Source organism: Protopterus annectens, chromosome 1.part1 (genome assembly GCF_019279795.1).
Source record: "Protopterus annectens isolate FY-2018-M chromosome 1.part1, PAN1.0, whole genome shotgun sequence".
NCBI lineage: Eukaryota > Metazoa > Chordata > Ceratodontiformes > Protopteridae > Protopterus > Protopterus annectens.
The window spans coordinates 1,289,893,402-1,289,911,493 of record NC_056726.1 but is presented as its reverse complement, the minus strand read 5'-3'; the positions used below and the strand labels follow the sequence as shown (position 1 = coordinate 1,289,911,493).

At 44.2% G+C, this 18,092-nt stretch overlaps 1 protein-coding gene across 1 annotated transcript in view; it reads right to left on the bottom strand.

Annotated features, from left to right (window-relative positions):
- GRWD1 (glutamate rich WD repeat containing 1) overlaps positions 1-18,092 on the bottom strand; it is a 296,620-nt gene that overhangs the window by 43,893 nt on the left and 234,635 nt on the right. The window contains exon 6 of the mRNA XM_044081555.1: positions 457-654. Coding sequence (XP_043937490.1) covers positions 457-654 — 198 coding nt within the window. The remainder of the gene's footprint in view (positions 1-456; positions 655-18,092) is intronic.

Genomic DNA, 18,092 nt, shown 5'->3' with positions numbered 1-18,092 from the left:
TCTCCAGCCCCCCCCCCAAAAAAAAACCCCACTCAAACTGTCTCCTTCTGGCGATTTCTTTGAATACTGCTCCATAAGCTAACCTGGCTCAATTGTCTGCTTCACTTAAAACATTTAGCACATTAGCCAACCAGAAGCAGTTTTAAAGACTTGTAGCTTCCAAATGCGAAAACAAACTGAAAAGTAGAGCAGAACAGTCCCAAAAATGTGTGCCAATCAATTTCTTGGTTATTCAATAAAAGTAAGGCATATCACCCTCTCCCTTCTGCACAAACAATGATATAACATATAAACCCAAAAATTATAGCAATTGTGGAAACTCCATTTTCAATACTTAATGCACACTGCAATCTGCGTCTAGATAGAACTTCAAACAGCAAGCACCAATGAAATGATTACCCTAATTAAATGCAGTTTCCATCAGAATATCTCATACAGAGGTGGTAACAGACTTGCCTGAAATTGCCTGAGATCCCAGATCTTTAGTACTCCATCATCTCCACCCGACACAATAAATGGCTCATTTTGGTTCCAGCTGATTACGTTAACATCAGAGTCATGAGCCTGATTGGCTGTTAGCATGCAGGCTTTGTTAGGAGCAGCACGCACATCCCAAATTCGTACTGTGGTGTCCACAGAACATGATGCAAACACCTAAGGGAAAGAGGCAACCAAGAAAAGTAAGTTATCATTTAGTTACTCTTTCACTGGATTATAAGGCAACTAAGTCCTGCAATCATTTACTTCTTGCTAGTACCTACCTTTAGATAATAACCCCCCCCCCCTTTTTAAGGGCTACTCCAGTCAATCCTGATATGAATTTCTAAAGAATCATCCAATCATCCAGGTCCTGTTTAAATACTAAAAGTACATCACACTGCTCAACTTGCAGGGGAAGTCTGTCCTGGAGATGGGGCAGGCACTGTACGAGGAATCATCTCTCCCACCGTATTTTTAATCAGCTGCTGGTGAAGTTTTAGATCCCCTGAATCCAGTACCGGTGGTATAATTTGATTGGTGGATATACAAGAGATCGAGGACTACTTTGTTCCTAAAGGCACGGATGGCAAGGCATAGATCTCCTTTCAGGTGTCTGCCAGACACTGAATAAAGGAACAGTGCTTCCAGTTTTTTCTGGTAGCCACGGCCGGCCTTAGGCATAGGCGAACTAGGCGACCGCCTACGGTGCATTACAACCGGCCTTGTAAAGGGCGGAATTTTATGAATTTATTTATTTATTTTAACAAATGCACTTTTGGTATTTTGCGATCTTCTTGGCACCCTTCACTCAGAGATGGGGCGCCAAGAAGATCGCAAAATAACAAAACCATAGGGCGAAGGGAAGGGGGAAGTGCCCTCCCACTTTTATAGCATCAGGTTGGCTTCAAAGAAGGTTGGGTGGAGCTTGATGATGTTCGAGTTACTGTAAGTTGCAAAACAAGTGAAAAATTCCACGTGGTGTTCTCGCTGCTTCCACGTTCAGACCTCACAGAGAACTGATTTTCCCCCTGTTCCCGAGTTCATATGTAAAGGTATGCTTGTGTACTAAAGTTGCACATAGGTGAAATATTAAAGCAAAATGCAACAGCGTACATAAGATGTGATTTTTGCATTTGCTTGCGCCCAGTTAAAGAGGTACGTCAATTATTTTAGTTTTCAGAAATCTTTTCTTACTATGCAAAAGGCTTCTGTGATGCGATGCAGGTGAGGAAACATCCTGCTGTTTTTTGAATGGATTTTGTGTGTAAAAGTTGCAGACTGTTGTAGTGCCACAGTGCTGTATTATCTCATTTTGGGAATCACAAAAGTGGTAGTTACAGTAGCATCCTAGTCACTGCCAGTCCCATGGCGTATGTTAGTGTTTTGCTTCAGTAGTTGTTGAGTTTACTACTCACTGATGCGCTCTGGGAGTGACGCCTACCGTGTACCCCTCATATCCATCTAGCAATGTAGTGTATCCTTATGGGGTTATTATTTACCTATTATGCTTGCAGTATAATTCATGATGTATTTTTTCATTTAGGAATGTTGCTGAAATTTGATATGCAAGTCCCCATCCCTGGATTTTTAACTAAAAAATGACTTTACTTTTTGAACTAGAAAACAAGGTTGGGGGTACCTCCTTACATGCAAGACGTCTTAGCAGCATTCCAGTTTTGCTATGTGCTGCAGACTTGTATATTAGTAACCTGTGCTGCAGTCTAACTTTCTTTTTCAACATAACTCTAATTAAATTTGCAGAAAAATACAACCGCTTACACTGGTGTTGTTTGTAGAGGGAGTTGCCACCCCCCCCCCCACCAACCGCTCCCATCTGTTTTTAGTAAAATGAAAACATTAGTTTTTTTTGGTATTGTGGGTTAAAAGGGATGGCAGACTTTTTACATATGACATACATTTACAAAATTCCGTGCCTGTTGTGTACTGATGACTTCTACAACATTTAAATATATATATATATATATATATATATATATATGTGTGTGTGTGTGTGTGTGTGTATGATCATTCTCAAAAATGTATGCAACACAGGAGCATGTATTATGTAAGCAATAATACCTGACAAGGTATGTGTAATTGGGGAACTAACACATGCCCCGAGGTGTTGAGACAGTTTCCCCATCTTCATTTCTCATACTTGCTGTATGTAATTGTTAGCGGAGGAAGTATTTTACATCCAGCATAAGTTGTATAAATATTTAATGGTTAACACACACACATGACTTAAACACATTCAGAAGCACAGACACACCTGTGTCCAGCATTTACAGCCACTTAATTTTAATACACCTCAGATGTGCTACTGTGGGCAAACAAATATTGCATTGTTAATAGCACAACAGGTAATGTACTTGCTTTTGATGCAGAAGGTAGTGGGTTCTACTCCCACAGTAGATAAATGCATTACTGATACTGTACTGTGTTGTAAAGTGGGTGGATGCTGCAGTCCTTTTAATAGGCCCTAGGGCCAATAGCTTAGTACCTACCTATAAACCTATAATTTTCTTGGGTGGCAAAAGCCAGGGTACCGTTTTGGCTAGGCCTACATAGGCCCTAGGGCCAATAGCCTAGTATCTACCTATGAACCTATAATAAAAAAAAAAAAAAAAAAATATATATATATATATATTCTGCCGCCCATCATGCTCATGCGTCAGTGAAGAGAGGGGTTAAGGTCATCATACGTGCGCGTGTGTAGATTAGACTTTGGTTCTCACTGTAGTAACATAACATCATGGCATGGTTGTTAAGGTTTCTGCTACACATCGCCAAGGTCTGTGGTTAGTTTCTGATCTCTATTCTCTTCTCTGTGCAGATTTCCATGTAGATGGAGAATAATTTTGGACTGTTGTCAGCTTTATCTAAGGGATGGTTGTGTGTGTGTGTGTGTGTGTGTGTGTGTGTGTGTGTGTGTGTGTGTGTGTGTGTGTGTGTGTGTGTGTGTGTGTGTGTGTCTGAGCAGTAATATTGGTGGACTGTAATGACAGAAGTCGAGTGGCCTTTTATTTTTGACATTTTTTGAAATGGGTAGTTATTGGTTCATATTTTTTTGTTTCATTGCTTATTAAACGAATGTTTAAAACTACAAATTTAAAACATACTCTAACAAGCGGTACTGTATTATACAAGGAATATAATTCAGTACAATCAGGAAAGTGAATCCAAGAATAAGTATGTGTATGCATGGCCCTAAAAATGTGTGCAAGGAGTTTGTTTTGAAAACAGCCCAAAGGTAAACTCAGTTCTCCACTAGCCAGATGCATTTCTATGAATGTGGATTTTCATGCCATTTCAATGAATGTGAGTTTTAAGGGCAGAGAAGTTTACTGCTCATGCTAAGTCACTCTTCATTGTGAGACTGTATTGTTTATTTAGCAAATGGCTGTCTGTGTTTGTGCTATTTTATTTCAATATCTGTAATCACTGTAGAAGCGAATAAGAGAACAGTATGCATGGTAACTGGTGAGAAATAACCAAATAATGGAACATTGGAGTGGCTGAGGAGGGGGGCTGCTTCTGGGGGGAGGGGGTTGCTGCTGAAGTGGCTGCTCTGGGGGGGGGGGGGGTAGTCTGTTACCATGTTAGGGCCCTATTTGACAATGATCTGGCTCTGGTATTTAAAGTAGAAAATACGTATGCAAAAGGTAGTTGCAGTTTAACTACATTAAAAGGTATCTTTTTTTCCCTATGCATTTAAATAATTTAAGGAAATGACTGGGGTGGCTTTCTTGGGGAATGACTCTGTGGGTGTGGCTCAAATAGGGGTGTTTCATGAGTGCGGTGTGGGTGTGGCTTAAGGGGCGCCAGAACACTACTTCGCCTAGGGCGCCATTTCAGCTAAGGCCGGCCCTGCTGGTAGCTTAGGGTTTTTAAGCTTGTGATCTTCTTAGTTAGGAATCCCTACAGTTATTCTAGTTGTTTGATATGTTTAGTGAGATGTATCCCAAAAAAGGTGGCATTGTAATAAATATTTGGCCTAATCAATGCAGAGTATAAGTGAATAATGGCCACTTCAGACCTGAACAATATTCCCTTGGCAATTAGCTGTGCTACGCAGAAGGAGCTTCTGACTACAATTGCTACACAATGATCAAGAGAGAAAACCATCAAGCCAAGCTATAAGGCCCCTAACAACTTTTTCATTTTGAGATGGGGTATTGTCTATGTGGTATGCTAGGAAGAGAGGCTATCTACCACCAGAGACAATATTGCACTTTATGCATTTAATGAGTCTACTTGTAGTACACCAGGTATTAACAAGTTTAAGTTGTTGCTAGGTTTAGGTTTCTGAGGGGGGACTGGACAATGACTCCCAATTTGCAGCCATCTGCAAATTTGGTTGGCCAGAGGCCCTGGTTCATGGTCTGCAGATCAGAAAAATAAATGCAGAACAAGAGAGTTGCCAACAATAAGCCCTGTGAGACACCACTTGTCATCCTTCATACTTTCTGATAAGGCACCTACCATCTGCACTGTGTGGGTTCTGTCATTTAGACAATGTTATCCATCTTACCATATATGGACCAGTGTGTAATGCTTTAAGCTCACTATCCATGCTAACATTGGGAATGGTGTTTGATACCTTGTTCAGGTCAAGGTACACTGTGTGGGCAGCATAAATGCTGTCAATGGCCTTGTTACCCTTTCCAAGAAGTTAACCAAATTCATTAGAGAGGACTGTCCCTTGGCAAAGCCAAACTGCTGCAAGTCTAGTCTGATCAGATATTTTACATCACAGTTTATCTGCTCAGCGATATGTTGCACGTTTTTGGAAATGGTAGCTAGCTAGTTCAAGTCAAATCTTCTTTATTAAAAACGCACAAACAAGTCATAGTAGTTGAAAGAAAAAAACAGAATAAAGTGTAAAAATTTACCCTTCCATTTATATACCTGTTTAAAAGCACGGGAGTGATTTACTAGGGTAGCTGTGTTGTAAAAGACAATTAGCATGTTTACTTGCTAAATACCCCTTCCCCCATAAACCAGTGTGATACTTGACCCAGTACTACCCTGCTTCAAGTTCTGTGATTCCAGGATTTGTTAAAATAAACTTAAAAAAACAGGAAGATTAATGGACGTTGGATGTGGGGTTTCAAGAGGCCACCTTAGGCAGAAAGGATGGATTGGTCCTGAGGTACACTATATCCTGATGGAAAACCAAATGGGGTTTAGGAAAGAGTTTGAAGTTCGAAACTCTTTTACGCTGAAGTGATGGCTACCAGGAATGCTGTTTTCCAAGATAGGTATTTAAGATCAGCGAGGCAGCTGGTTCAAAGGGAAGCAGTCAAGGCCTGAAGAACAGCAATGGGTCCCAAGGGGTATGAAAGCTGGCTGATAGAGGGCCCTGAGCAGAAAAGTACCCATGGTTTTGCATGATTTAGCTGACATCAAAGGACCTGTCTCGTGTCCTACATGGTAATGGGAAATGGCTGCCAAATTGTACCTTGACACAATGAACAGCTAGCCCCTTGCTGAAAAAGCCCAGTAAGGAAGTCCAAAGCGGGCGTTAGGAGCAGTGAAGGGGTCCAAATTAGGTGTTAAGCCCCAGGCGGGCGGCATCCATTTACTGCGGTAAATCTTTACAATTGGAAGGTTTATGTGCTGCCTCAAGATGGCTTTGACTGTTGAGGAGATACGGAGTCTAATTAAGAGTGGAACCGGAGCAGCCAAGCGTCAGCTTCAGGTTAATCCAGACTTCGGTCGGTAAGCCTGATGGGTGGGAGATCAGATCGGGCTGGGATCGAATCAGGGAGGATTCACCAAGTGAGACCACAGGTAAGGGAACGAGTTTATTGAGGCCAGAATGGGAGCAATGAGGATCTCGCGCTCCCCAGCCCGATAGGCTTTCTGTAACATCTTTAGCATCAGGGGTAGAGGATATGGGCATAAAGTAGACCGGGCAGCCAAGCATTCACTAGAGCATCTCAGGGCTTCCCCTGGTGGAATCAGAGACAAGAAGTTGTCACATTTCATTGTTGAGGAGAGGCAAAAGATGCTTGAAACTTAGGGTTGCCCCATTTTGCAAAATCTGCTTAGCTACTCGGGATTGAGAGACCACTTTCATGGGGAAAGAATAGTGCGGCTGAGTTTGTCCACCAGAATGTTGGACCATCCGGGTATGCGTTAGCGATCAAGCGGTTGGTGGAGATAAGCCCATTCCCACACTCTCGGCTCCGGCAGGATAAGACCTAGTTCCCCTGTTTGTTACATTCATGCAGACAACTGACATGTTGTCCGTCTATATCACAATAGTTCGACGGGAAGAAGGTTATCGAACTGCTTTGGCGCCCGGCAGCACTGCCCTCATCTCCAGAACAATGATATGCAGGAGGTCTCGGGAGTTGTTCCATGTGCCTTGACTGTTCTGCCTGAGCATTTACACCGAGGCGAGAAGCATCCGTGGTGCGTGTGAGGGGAGGTGGAAGCGCTTGAAGGCGACCTGTATGGAGGTCTGGGGGCTGACGCATATAACAGGGCCCTCCTGCAAACCTTGCTGACAGAGACAGGCTGATTGGAAGGGAAAAGCTGGAAGGACCACTGTGCTTGGAAGGGTCCACTGTAGTACCCTCATGTGTTTGGCGAGAGTGCACGGAAGGAATTAATTACGCTGCCATAGAAGCCAGTTCCTCGGACCAGTCCGTGGGTGGGCTGATTGGAGGATGGCCCACACATGGCAAGCTGAAATTCTGTAATTAGTTCAGTGAGGTAGGCTCGTGGAGCTTCTAGAGTAACTCTATCCTGGCCCCTATGAAGTCTATGCGCTTTGTGTGAACGAGGAGGATTTGTCCACTGTGATCGTGATGCCTAACTGGGGGGCTGGCGAGAAAATCTGGCTGAGCAGAGTAGATGCCTGCCTTGTTGGGGCTGATTAGGGCCAGTGCGTCCAGGAGCAGGGAAGACCTGCATTCCCTGAAGTCTGGGTGGGCAGCTATCACTGCTAAAACTTTGGTGAACACCCTGGGGGTGCAATGGCATTGAGGAGCCAAAGGGAAGAGACCCTGAACTGATAGTGGCTGGCTCCCAGCGGGAGGAGTGGAAAACCCCCTGGATCGTCTGTCCATTAAGATGTGGTAGTCACGCATCCTTGAGGTCTATTGAGCACATCCAGTCATTCTCCCGCGGCAGAGGGAATGGATTAGTGACCATTGGGGCCTGCGGTTGCCGACAAGTTCAAAAGGAGAGAGGTCTAAGTGGTCCTCCAGGTCCCCATCTTTTTGGCACCAGAAAGAACCTGGGTAAATCCCTAATCCGAGGAGGCTGGTCTGGGGCGGGTTGGATGGCCTTTGTCTAGCGGCGCTGCTGGATTTCCGGCTGCAGTCTCCCTGTCGGTGGTACATCGGGGGCGTTCTTAGTCTGGGGAACATGAAGCATAGGAGTTTTGTAACTCTGGATATAATCCGAAGCACCTAGAGATCTGGCGTAATGGACTCCCATGCGCCAGATACCTCGGCGCCCCCTTACTGCCTCCAGAGTGGAGCAGTCGGGCAACCCTTTAGGGCTGTTCGCGTGGACCCGATCAGAGAAGTTCTCTGGACCCAAATTTCTCGGTACTCCTCTGCCTGCCTCTAGAGGCGGCGTCCTCCCTGTCACTCCTCTGCCACGGAAGGACTGGTTGTCCAGGCCGGGTTGAGATATTGCGATTTCGGAACCACATGTACCGCCCGCTTTTGAGTTTCTTGGAAAAGGACCTCTGGGGAGCAAGCCGGACTCCGGCGGCATACAAGCGTCTTCCGTCCTTCTGCGTTCTGGACCAGTGTCTGCGAGCAGTCTTGTCAAACAAAGCAGAACCATCAAAGGGCGTGCATAAGGGCGCCCTTAAGGGCTCCTTGAAGTCACAATGTTAAGGCCAGGCCTGGCATCTCACTTAACCTAGGCCGGCTCCGCTAGCTCTAATGACTCCTCAGTTAGCTGAGACAACAGCCGCTAGAGGTGGTGGTAATTTGCAGAGTGGCCATACGGTGGAGTACAATTGCTTGCATTATATGGCTTGGGCTCTGGGGGAAACGGCGTGTTCTTTAATAAGGTCGGCGCTGCATCCTGACGCGTAATGCCATGTAGTTCAGAGACCTTACTGAAGGTACTGGGCACGGTACCTTTACGGATCCATCAAGCGAGACTCCTTGCCGAGGAGGATGGACCGAGGGAGAAACTCTCACAGGTTCCTCTTAGTGGCTGCTGCCATCAACATGGCATCTAGGGGACTCTTGCTTAGTAGGGCGGTCTCGCGGGGGCTCAAAATCCTATCCGAGAACGCAGGAATAGGCTCCACAGTGTCCGGCTCCTTCCGTCCTGGTGGTCACAAGGTCCACCAGGGGCAGCGGAGGACACCAAGAGAATGAAGCGGGCCTGCTTGAGGTGCCGGGGCGGGCTGTGCAGGAAGCCTTGGGGCGGGCCGAGCCTAAGCATTTCCATGATGTCTCCAAAGGGGCATCACTCCAGAAAAAGTGATGCAGGTGCATCATCCAAGTCGTGTCCTCTGTTAAGGACTTCGGGGAGTCCACGTGCCTCTTCTTACACTTATGCTTACTTGAGAACCTTGAGAATTCCTCGGAGGCTGTCGAGGAGGTCTAAGCAGTATCCTGCTCAAGGGCAACCTGGGACATCAAAGCAGGCTGTCCCTGTGGCTTCTGGGTGATGGAAGCCTGACCCAGCAGAGAGAGAGTGCAGAAGGCGGAGCGGGGACCAGGAGCAGGGGTCTGGATATTTCTCGACAGAGCCCTCTCCACTACATCTAAGGCGAGGGCGCTGCTCTCCCTGGGCTCGAGGAAACCGACTCCTACCTGGATCCGATGAAGGAGATTGGAACGGTGCAGAGACAGTCCGGATCCGAGGGACCAGTGTGCTTTCCGACCTGGGGCCGGGCCGAGAGCACTGAATCCCTCGGATCAGGCTTTCAGACGCGCGCTCACAGAGGTCGAAGCTCGGCTTGATGGAACACCGACAGACTTCGAGGGTAGGGTCGGATCCAAAGCACCCAGCCGGCAATGTTCCGACCCACCCCGGCTCAACGTGGCATGGCTCCAGTGCTCGAGCCCGAAGGCGGGTCCGGAGAAGGAGCTATCGAGACCAAAAAAGGTGTCAAACTCCCCAAAGGGGAGAGTATGAAAAGCACTCCCCATCTGCAGCTGGGCCTGGATGAACCTTCTCATCATCCGGTCCAAGTCTGCATCAGACAGGCACAGGTGGATCTCGGCCGAGGCCACCGAAGCAGGCCTGGAGTGCCACCTCACGATTGACCTCAGCGAGGAGGTCGGATGCTCTCACTCCTCTGGTCGGGGAGAAGCAAGGTGATCAGGCCGAGGAGGGGAGACCTGGAAGCACGTGGAGGGCCAGCAGCTGGGGGCAGGCGGAGGCCTCGGCTTCGGCTCGCTTGTGGTGCTTCTCCTCCGTTTTCTCCCTCCTGGCCTCCCTATCCTCCCAGCGCTTTAGTGGGAGTTTGAATCCCGGCTGGAGGAAGGGGGCAGGAGTGAAAACCACCACCCACAGGCTGAGGGAGGTGCCACGGGGAGTAAGCGAGGAGGCCGAGAGGCTGACTCCGGGGCAAAGTCCATGGGGACGGCTTTCGAACCTCCAGCTCTTTCAGTACCCTGAGGGTTGAACCCTGCACAAATCAGTGCATCCTGAGGACAGGTGTTCAACCCCAAGGCACCGAACTTACCGAGGTGTGGCCATCCGCGGTGAAAGCTTATAAGCCACACTCGGTGCACTTAAAAATGGAGCTTTGGGGCCTCCGACATTTTTCAAGAAAAGAAAAAACTACCACAAGCACACCAGGCCCCAAAACACATAACACACACACTTTCGACCAGCGAGGGGAGGAAATACACTAAAAAGAATAAAATTAATAAAGGGATCATAAACACACACACACTATTTGAAAAGAAAAGATTTTCTATTTTAACAAGTTTTTCTTAAAAGCATTATCTGAAAGTCACCAGGAGCTCTGCAATCAGCTGTCTCTCTTCTAAGACAGGCGGCAGAAACTAGATCTGTGAGGTCAATTGGGGTTGGCAGGGGATTATGGGTGAGGGGAGGAGCTGGGATCTCGGATCCATGGCTGTATAAATAGTTGCCGGCTCGGATCAGATACTCGGATCAAGACCCACAGGTTGCTGACAAAATGAAATCCTACTCCAGATTTCCTTTTTTGCGGAAGCAGAATTCTAGATACCGATACCTTCTGCAAACTGCCCTAGGAGTCAAAGCAGCAATGTCGGCTAGTATAAAATCTTTTGGGAACTGTTTTTCATACAACACATGATTATAACTTACCAATGCACTCTTCACAAAGCAGGATTCATTATCAGACATTTGCCAAAGCAGACAATTAGATAAGATGAAGATCGCGATAAAAAATCCCTGACTGATGAACTGAGAAACATGCAGTTATGCACACTGCACACAGCAAGAAAGACCTGAAGATGGTATCAGCTAATGCATCCTTTATACCACTGCCATACCTATATGCCTTTGGTGGGAGGGCATCAGCTGAACTCCCTGAGAAAGAAAGTAAAACTCTGGAAGTCAGGTTGGCTAAGGGCTAACTCCCTGCAGGATATCACAAGTGTGAGGACTGCAACAGTGAATGCTATGATGAATGTCCCACAGTTGCTGAGGGTCTTAGGGGGCTACCAAATGGACCTAGGCCTTGACCATTCTGTCTGCAGTATTTATATCACAGGAATGTAAAGGGAAGGGTATATAACAGCCTCCAGCACTTCCAAATGGATGCTGAGGCATTCAACACTTCCTGCTCTTCTGCAAAGGGAACAAAACTTCTTAAGCTGATGAATTCATGCATGATGCAAAAGGTAAGAGTGAGATATGTCCATTTTGCATGTTACTACATGAAAACTGCATGATTATTTTTCTTCCTTCTAGATTCTTGGCGACTTCTGTACCTCACAGTCTTTCTACAGAATGCAAGCTGCCTTACTCTCGGACATATTTTTTTCACCATTATGTCCTCTCAGACATTAACAGTTATCCATCACAGCCCTCTGTCTTGTCATACCCACTCCGTGTTGTCCGGCTCTCATGGTGACTTTATAAGTTCTTTCTAGGACCTTCACATCTGGATCACACATGGTAGATCATCTCAGGCTTTGAAGAACCTGCTCAAACTATACACAACTCCCTCCTCATTCACTATATCATCTAGGCCTGCCCAGTAATCCACCTCCTCCCATACCTCTCAACCTCTCAGTGCAAGAAATCTGGACAAAGCCAGAGAAAAAATAGGGGACAAAGGCCAAAAATGAGAGACAGATTTTAAATAGTGCTTCTATAGTTGATAGAATGACAGATTTTACATTACTTCCACATATTTTCTGAAACAAATTAAGTCAGAAACTCAATGTCATTATTTCATGACTTCAATCCTCAATGATTTGATAGAAAATCTCAAATTTTACAGGGAAGACCAGAAAAACAAAGCAAAAATATGGACATTCTGGACAGTTGAAAGGTATACTCTTCTCCATACATCTTAACCATCCAGGACTTTACCACCCAGGATTCCTGTGAAACAAACAGCAATCCCCTTTTTCCATCTCCCTCACATTTGCCTGCTTGAGTGAAAGGAACTCAAATGGGGATACAATTTAATTCCCTCCAACATTCTTATTTGCCTGGGTAAGCCCTACACAGCTCCCTCCCCTCATACTTCTGGAGCATTTTCTCCCGGACCTCCGCCAGAAAACAGGATCTGTGGAACCTAGTGGAGACTTTCCCGGTCAACAAATGTTAAATAAATAAATAAAACTTTTTGCACCCTCTTCCTTTGAGTGTCTTACCATCTCTCCCACCTTCTTCCGTTAGTGTCTTACCATCCCTCCCACCTTCAAAATTCATTACCTTTATCTTCTTTGTCTCCCTCACAAACTATTCTCTGCTCTGACTCCTGTCCATTCCCAGCACATTCACCTCCACAAGCAAGACAGCAAAAGGTTTGCATATTACACCTATGATCTGGAGTGCCAGCTTTCTACCTATATTCAATACCCACAGAATTTATGTGTATAATGGCCTTGCATTTTGCCTTCTTGCCAGTTTCAAAACACCTTCAAAAGGGTGTCTTACACCCCAATTCTCTAGCTATACCCTTTTTTCTCAGATGCATACCCCCCATTTGCAACCTTCTTAATCTACTTTCTTAGAAGCCTACCCCTTCAATACTCCCTTTACTGAATATATTATCCACAATCCATAAAACTGCATCCTGTCCCAGTCGAGGGTGCATGCCTAAGCTTTCTGACTTTCTACTTCTTATCCTTGTGCACCAAATCTAAACTGACTCTGTGCTTGTCTCCAACACTGAGGCTTTTGCAGTACTAGATCTAGGTTTACTGTTTAAGTACCCTACCGTTGTATGCACTTCACAACGGTGCTATTCATTTCCCCTCCACATTCCTCTCACAGGTATCCATAAACTAACACTACAAAGTTAAAACAGTTCATAAGCGAAAAAAATTAAACTTTATTAGTTACCAGCAAAGAGACTAAGATATCTCTACAGCTGAGGGAACCTCTAATCTAGAAGTTACCTCTTCTGGGAAGGTTTGCCAAAGTCACTGCTAATAGTCATTAAGTAAGCATACTGCTTTATTACATACTTTCGCACACATATAGCCAAATACAAATTGAGGTAATTAGTCACTTATTATAACACACAAAGTCTACCAATCACCAATTGTCTTCTTTCCTCTTTTCTTTCTGCATTAGGCCCACTAAAATCAGTTCACTGATCCTGCTGGAAACCACTCTGTTTCTCTAGACCCCCCCTTCCTGACTGTAGCCAAGTCCTAAGCTATCTAGCCACACATTCAAAATTCCCTGACTGCTTCCTTCTCTCATCCCCTTCGCCCTTGTTCCTTTCATTAGTCAATTTCTGCTGCTCCCACTTCAGGAACAATCATTTAGACTCTCGACACATCCGTGTGGCCTACATGACCTCATCCTTAGGACAAATCACTGCTCTAACTTCTCCTTCTGTCCCTCTTCCCCTTCACATTGTGTTGCCTGCATCATTTCTTGAGAGAGTATCTCAGTTTCTGCCATACTGATTGGAATTTCTGCAAGAATGTCGTTTAACTAACTGGCCATCTCTTGTTCACTAGCCATTCTATTAGATCCCTGCATCCCCCTCACTCTGCATTTCATTTTGCTGCCTGCTGAAGTTCTGCTCTTCTAGAATGAGACCAGAACTACAGTGTTCAGAATTTCAACTGAAACCACCTCTTCCATCAGACAGGCATGGGGATGGCAGAGCAAGTGCTTCTTCCCCACATACTGTATTCTGCACATGGATACATCAAATCCTGGGGGCAGATTTAAGCATGTGACAAATGTGTATAAAGTCTCTGAAGTCCATTTTGACATTAATTTCATAATGGCCACCACTCTTAGATTACTTTCCACTGACCTGTTTTATAACTGGTTCACTTTCCATTTAATTAGGTGACTTCATTCATAACCAGATAACTTTTTTAAAAACTTTAAAAGTTTGTAAGAAGCATTTGTTTTCTGGTACACTTCAGAAAACTCTGCATTTACAGCATCAGCCTGGCTGGCTTTGTCACCCTGCTACCATGTGTATTCAGAGCGCTGGCACCCTGAGACACTTGTTAGGAATAAAACCACTGTGGTGTCCAAATGCTTCCAGATTTTGTTAGCCTCTGCCATGCAGTCCAGAGTGTTCCTTTCAATTTGGAAAGGATTTCTCTGACCTGATTTTCTGACCTCCACCCACTATGAATAATGTCGTTCAAAAAGGTTGTGCAGTCAATAAGGTGATCATTGATCTGTAGCGCTGGATCCTTGTCTACCACTACTCATACAGTGAAAGTCCCAAATCATCCATCTAATGCTTCAAATGACTTCATCAAATGATACCAGTACAAAGCTCTATCCGATACAGAAGAAGACAACCATAACACTGTCTCCACCATTACTTTCATTATCAACTAAGAGACCACACAAGTTTATGGAAGACAAATTTTTGCAATTGCCACCACTACCAGAGTTTTAAGATTATGGGAATGAACTATAAAAAGGGGTGTGGACAGCACTGATCTTCACACTTAGAGGTGCAAGAGGTTGGGACTTGTCCCTCAGTCACTAAAAATGTCCTATGAATTACAAAAGTCTGTGTGTGACAAACATTCGTTCACTAAGCTATGTTTTGCTACATATCAACAAGTACAGACATCAGTACAGTAACATCAGTAAACAGTAGTATTGATTGACAAAGTGAGTTGCAGTAAGTTGAGCTGCAGAAACTTTAAACAGACCCAGATGTAATAGCATAAACTTACAAAGCTTGGGTGAGATTGCATACACCCAAACTTCCAATTAGACATTAGATACAGGTTTAGATCTCCAGCCCCAAAAAACCCCTCAAACTGTGTCTCCTTCAAGCGATTTCTTTGAATACTGCTCCATAAGCTAACCTGGCTCAATTGTCTGCTTCACTTAAAACATTTAGCACATTAGCCAACCAGAAGCAGTTTAAAGACTTGTAGCTTCAAATCTGAAAACAAACTGAAAAGTAGAGCAGAACAGTCCCAAAATGTGTGCCAATCAATTTCTTGGTTATTCAATAAAAAGTAAGGCATATCACCCTCTCCCTTCTGCACAAACAATGATATAACATATAAACCCAAAAATTATAGCAATTGTGGAAACTCCATTTTCAATACTTAATGCACACTGCAATCTGCGTCTAGATAGAACTTCAAACAGCAAGCACCAATGAAATGATTACCCTAATTAAATGCAGTTTCCATCAGAATATCTCATACAGAGGTGGTAACAGACTTGCCTGAAATTGCCTGAGATCCCCAGATCTTTAGTACTCCATCATCTCCACCCGACACAATAAATGGCTCATTTGGTTCCAGCTGATTCGTTAACATCAGAGTCGCTTGAGCCTGATTGGCTGTTAGCATGCAGGCTTTGTTAGGAGCAGCACGCACATCCCAAATTCGTACTGTGGTGTCCACAGAACATGATGCAAACACCTAAGGGAAAGAGGCAACCAAGAAAAGTAAGTTATCATTTAGTTACTCTTTCACTGGATTATAAGGCAACTAAGTCCTGCAATCATAAATCATTTACTTCTTGCTAGTACCTACCTTTAGATAATAACCCCCCCCCCCTTTTTAAGGGCTACTCCAGTCAATCCTGATATGAATTTCTAAAGAATCATCCAATCATCCAGGTCCTGTTTAAATACTAAAAGTACATCACACTGCTCAACTTGCAGGGGAAGTCTGTCCTGGAGATGGGGCAGGCACTGTCACGAGGAATCATCTCCACCGTGTTTTAATCAGCTGCTGGTGAACGATCCCCTGAATCCAGTACCGGTGGTATAATTTGATTGATTGGATATACAAAGAGATCGGGGACTACTTTGTTCCTAAAGGCCGCGGATAGCAAGGCATAGATCTCCTTTCAGGTGTCTGCAGACACTGAATAAAGGAACAGTGCTTCCAGTTTTTCTGGTAGCCACGGCCGGCCTTAGGCATGGGAACTAGGCGACCGCCCTCGGTGCATTAACCCGGCCTTGTAAAGGCGGAATTTTATGAATTTATTTATTTATTTTAACTTTCGAAATGCACTTTTGGTATTTTGCGATCTTCTTGGCACCCTTCACTCAGAGATGGGGGCGCCAGAAGATCATCATAAATCTCAAAGGCGAAGGGAAGGGGAAGTGCCCTCCACTTTTATAGCATCAGGTTGGCTTCAAAGAAGGTTGGGTGGAGCTTGATGATGTTGAGTTACTGTAAGTTGCAAAACAAATGAAAAATTCCACGTGGTGTTCTACGCTGCTTCACGTTCAGACCTCACAGAGAACTGATTTTCCCCCTGTTGCGAGGTTCATATGTAAAGGTATGCTTGTGTACTAAAGTTGCACATAGGTGAAATATTAAAGCAAATGCAACAAGCGTACATAAGATGTGATTTTTGCATTTGCTTGCGCCCAGTTAAAGAGTAAATCAATTATTTTAGTTTTCAGAAATCTTTTCTTACTATGCAAAAGGCTTCTGTGATCTGCGATGCAGGTGAGGAAACATCCTGCTGTTTTTTGAATGGATTTTGTGTGTAAAAGTTGCAGACTGTTGTAGTGCCACAGTGCTGTATTATCTCATTTTGGGAATCACAAAAGTGGTAGTTACAGTAGCATCCTAGTCACTGCCAGTCCCATGGCGTATGTTAGTGTTTTGCTTCAGTAGTTGTTGAGTTTACTGCTCACTGATGCGCTCTGGGAGTGGCGCCTACCGTGTACCCCTCATATCCATCTAGCAATGTAGTGTATCCTTATGGGGTTATTATTTACCTATTATGCTTGCAGTATAATTCATGATGTATTTTTCATTTAGGAATATTTACTTTGCTGAAATTTGATATGCAAGTCCCCATCCTGGATTTTTAACTAAAAATGACTTTACTTTTGAACTAGAAAACAAGGTTAGAGGTACCTCCTTACATGCAAGGCGTCTTAGAGAGGCAGCATTCCAGTTTTGCTATGTGCTGCAGACTTGTATATTAGTAACCTGTGCTGCAGTCTAACTTTCTTTTTCAACATAACTCTAATTAAATTTGCAGAAAAATACAACCGCTTACACTGGTGTTGTTTGTAGGGAGTTGCCACCCCTGCAGCTCCCATCTGTTTTAGTAAAATAGAAAACATTAGTTTTTGGTATTGAGGGTTAAAAGGGATGGCAGACTTTTTACATATGACATACATTTACAAAATTCCGTGCCTGTTGTGTACTGATGACTTCTACAACATTTAAATATATATATATATATATATATATATATATATGTGTGTGTGTGTGTGTGTGTATGATCATTCTCAAAAATGTATGCAACACAGGAGCATGTATTATGTAAGCAATAGCACCTGACAAGGTATGTGTAATTGGAACTAACACATGCCCGAGGTGTTGAGACAGTTTCCCCATCTTCATTTCTCATACTTGCTGTATGTAATTGTTAGCGGAGGAAGTATTTTACATCAGCATAAGTTGTATAAATATTTAATGGTTACTTACACACACACACATGACTTAAACACATTCAAAGCACAGACACACCTGTGTCCAGCATTTACAACCATAATTTTAATACACCTCAGATGTGCTACTGTGGGCAAACAAATGTGCATTGTTAATAGCACAACAGGTAATGTACTTGCTTTTGATGCAGAAGGTAGTGGGTTCTACTCCCACAGTAGATAAATGCATTACTGATACTGTACATGTTGTAAAGTGGGTGGATGCTGCAGTCCTTTTAATAGGCCCTAGGGCCAATAGCTTAAGTACCTACCTATAAACCTATAATTTTCTTGGGTGGCAAAAGCCAGGGTACCCGTTTTGGCTAGGCCTACATAGGCCCTAGGGCCAATAGCCTAGTATCTACCTATGAACCTATAATAAAAAAAAAAAAAAAAAAAATATATATATATATATTCTGCAGCCATCATGCTCATCGTCAGTGAAGAGAGGGGTTAAGGTCATCATACGTCTTGGCGTGTGTAGATTGAACTTTAGTTCTCACTGTAGTAACATAACATCATGGCATGG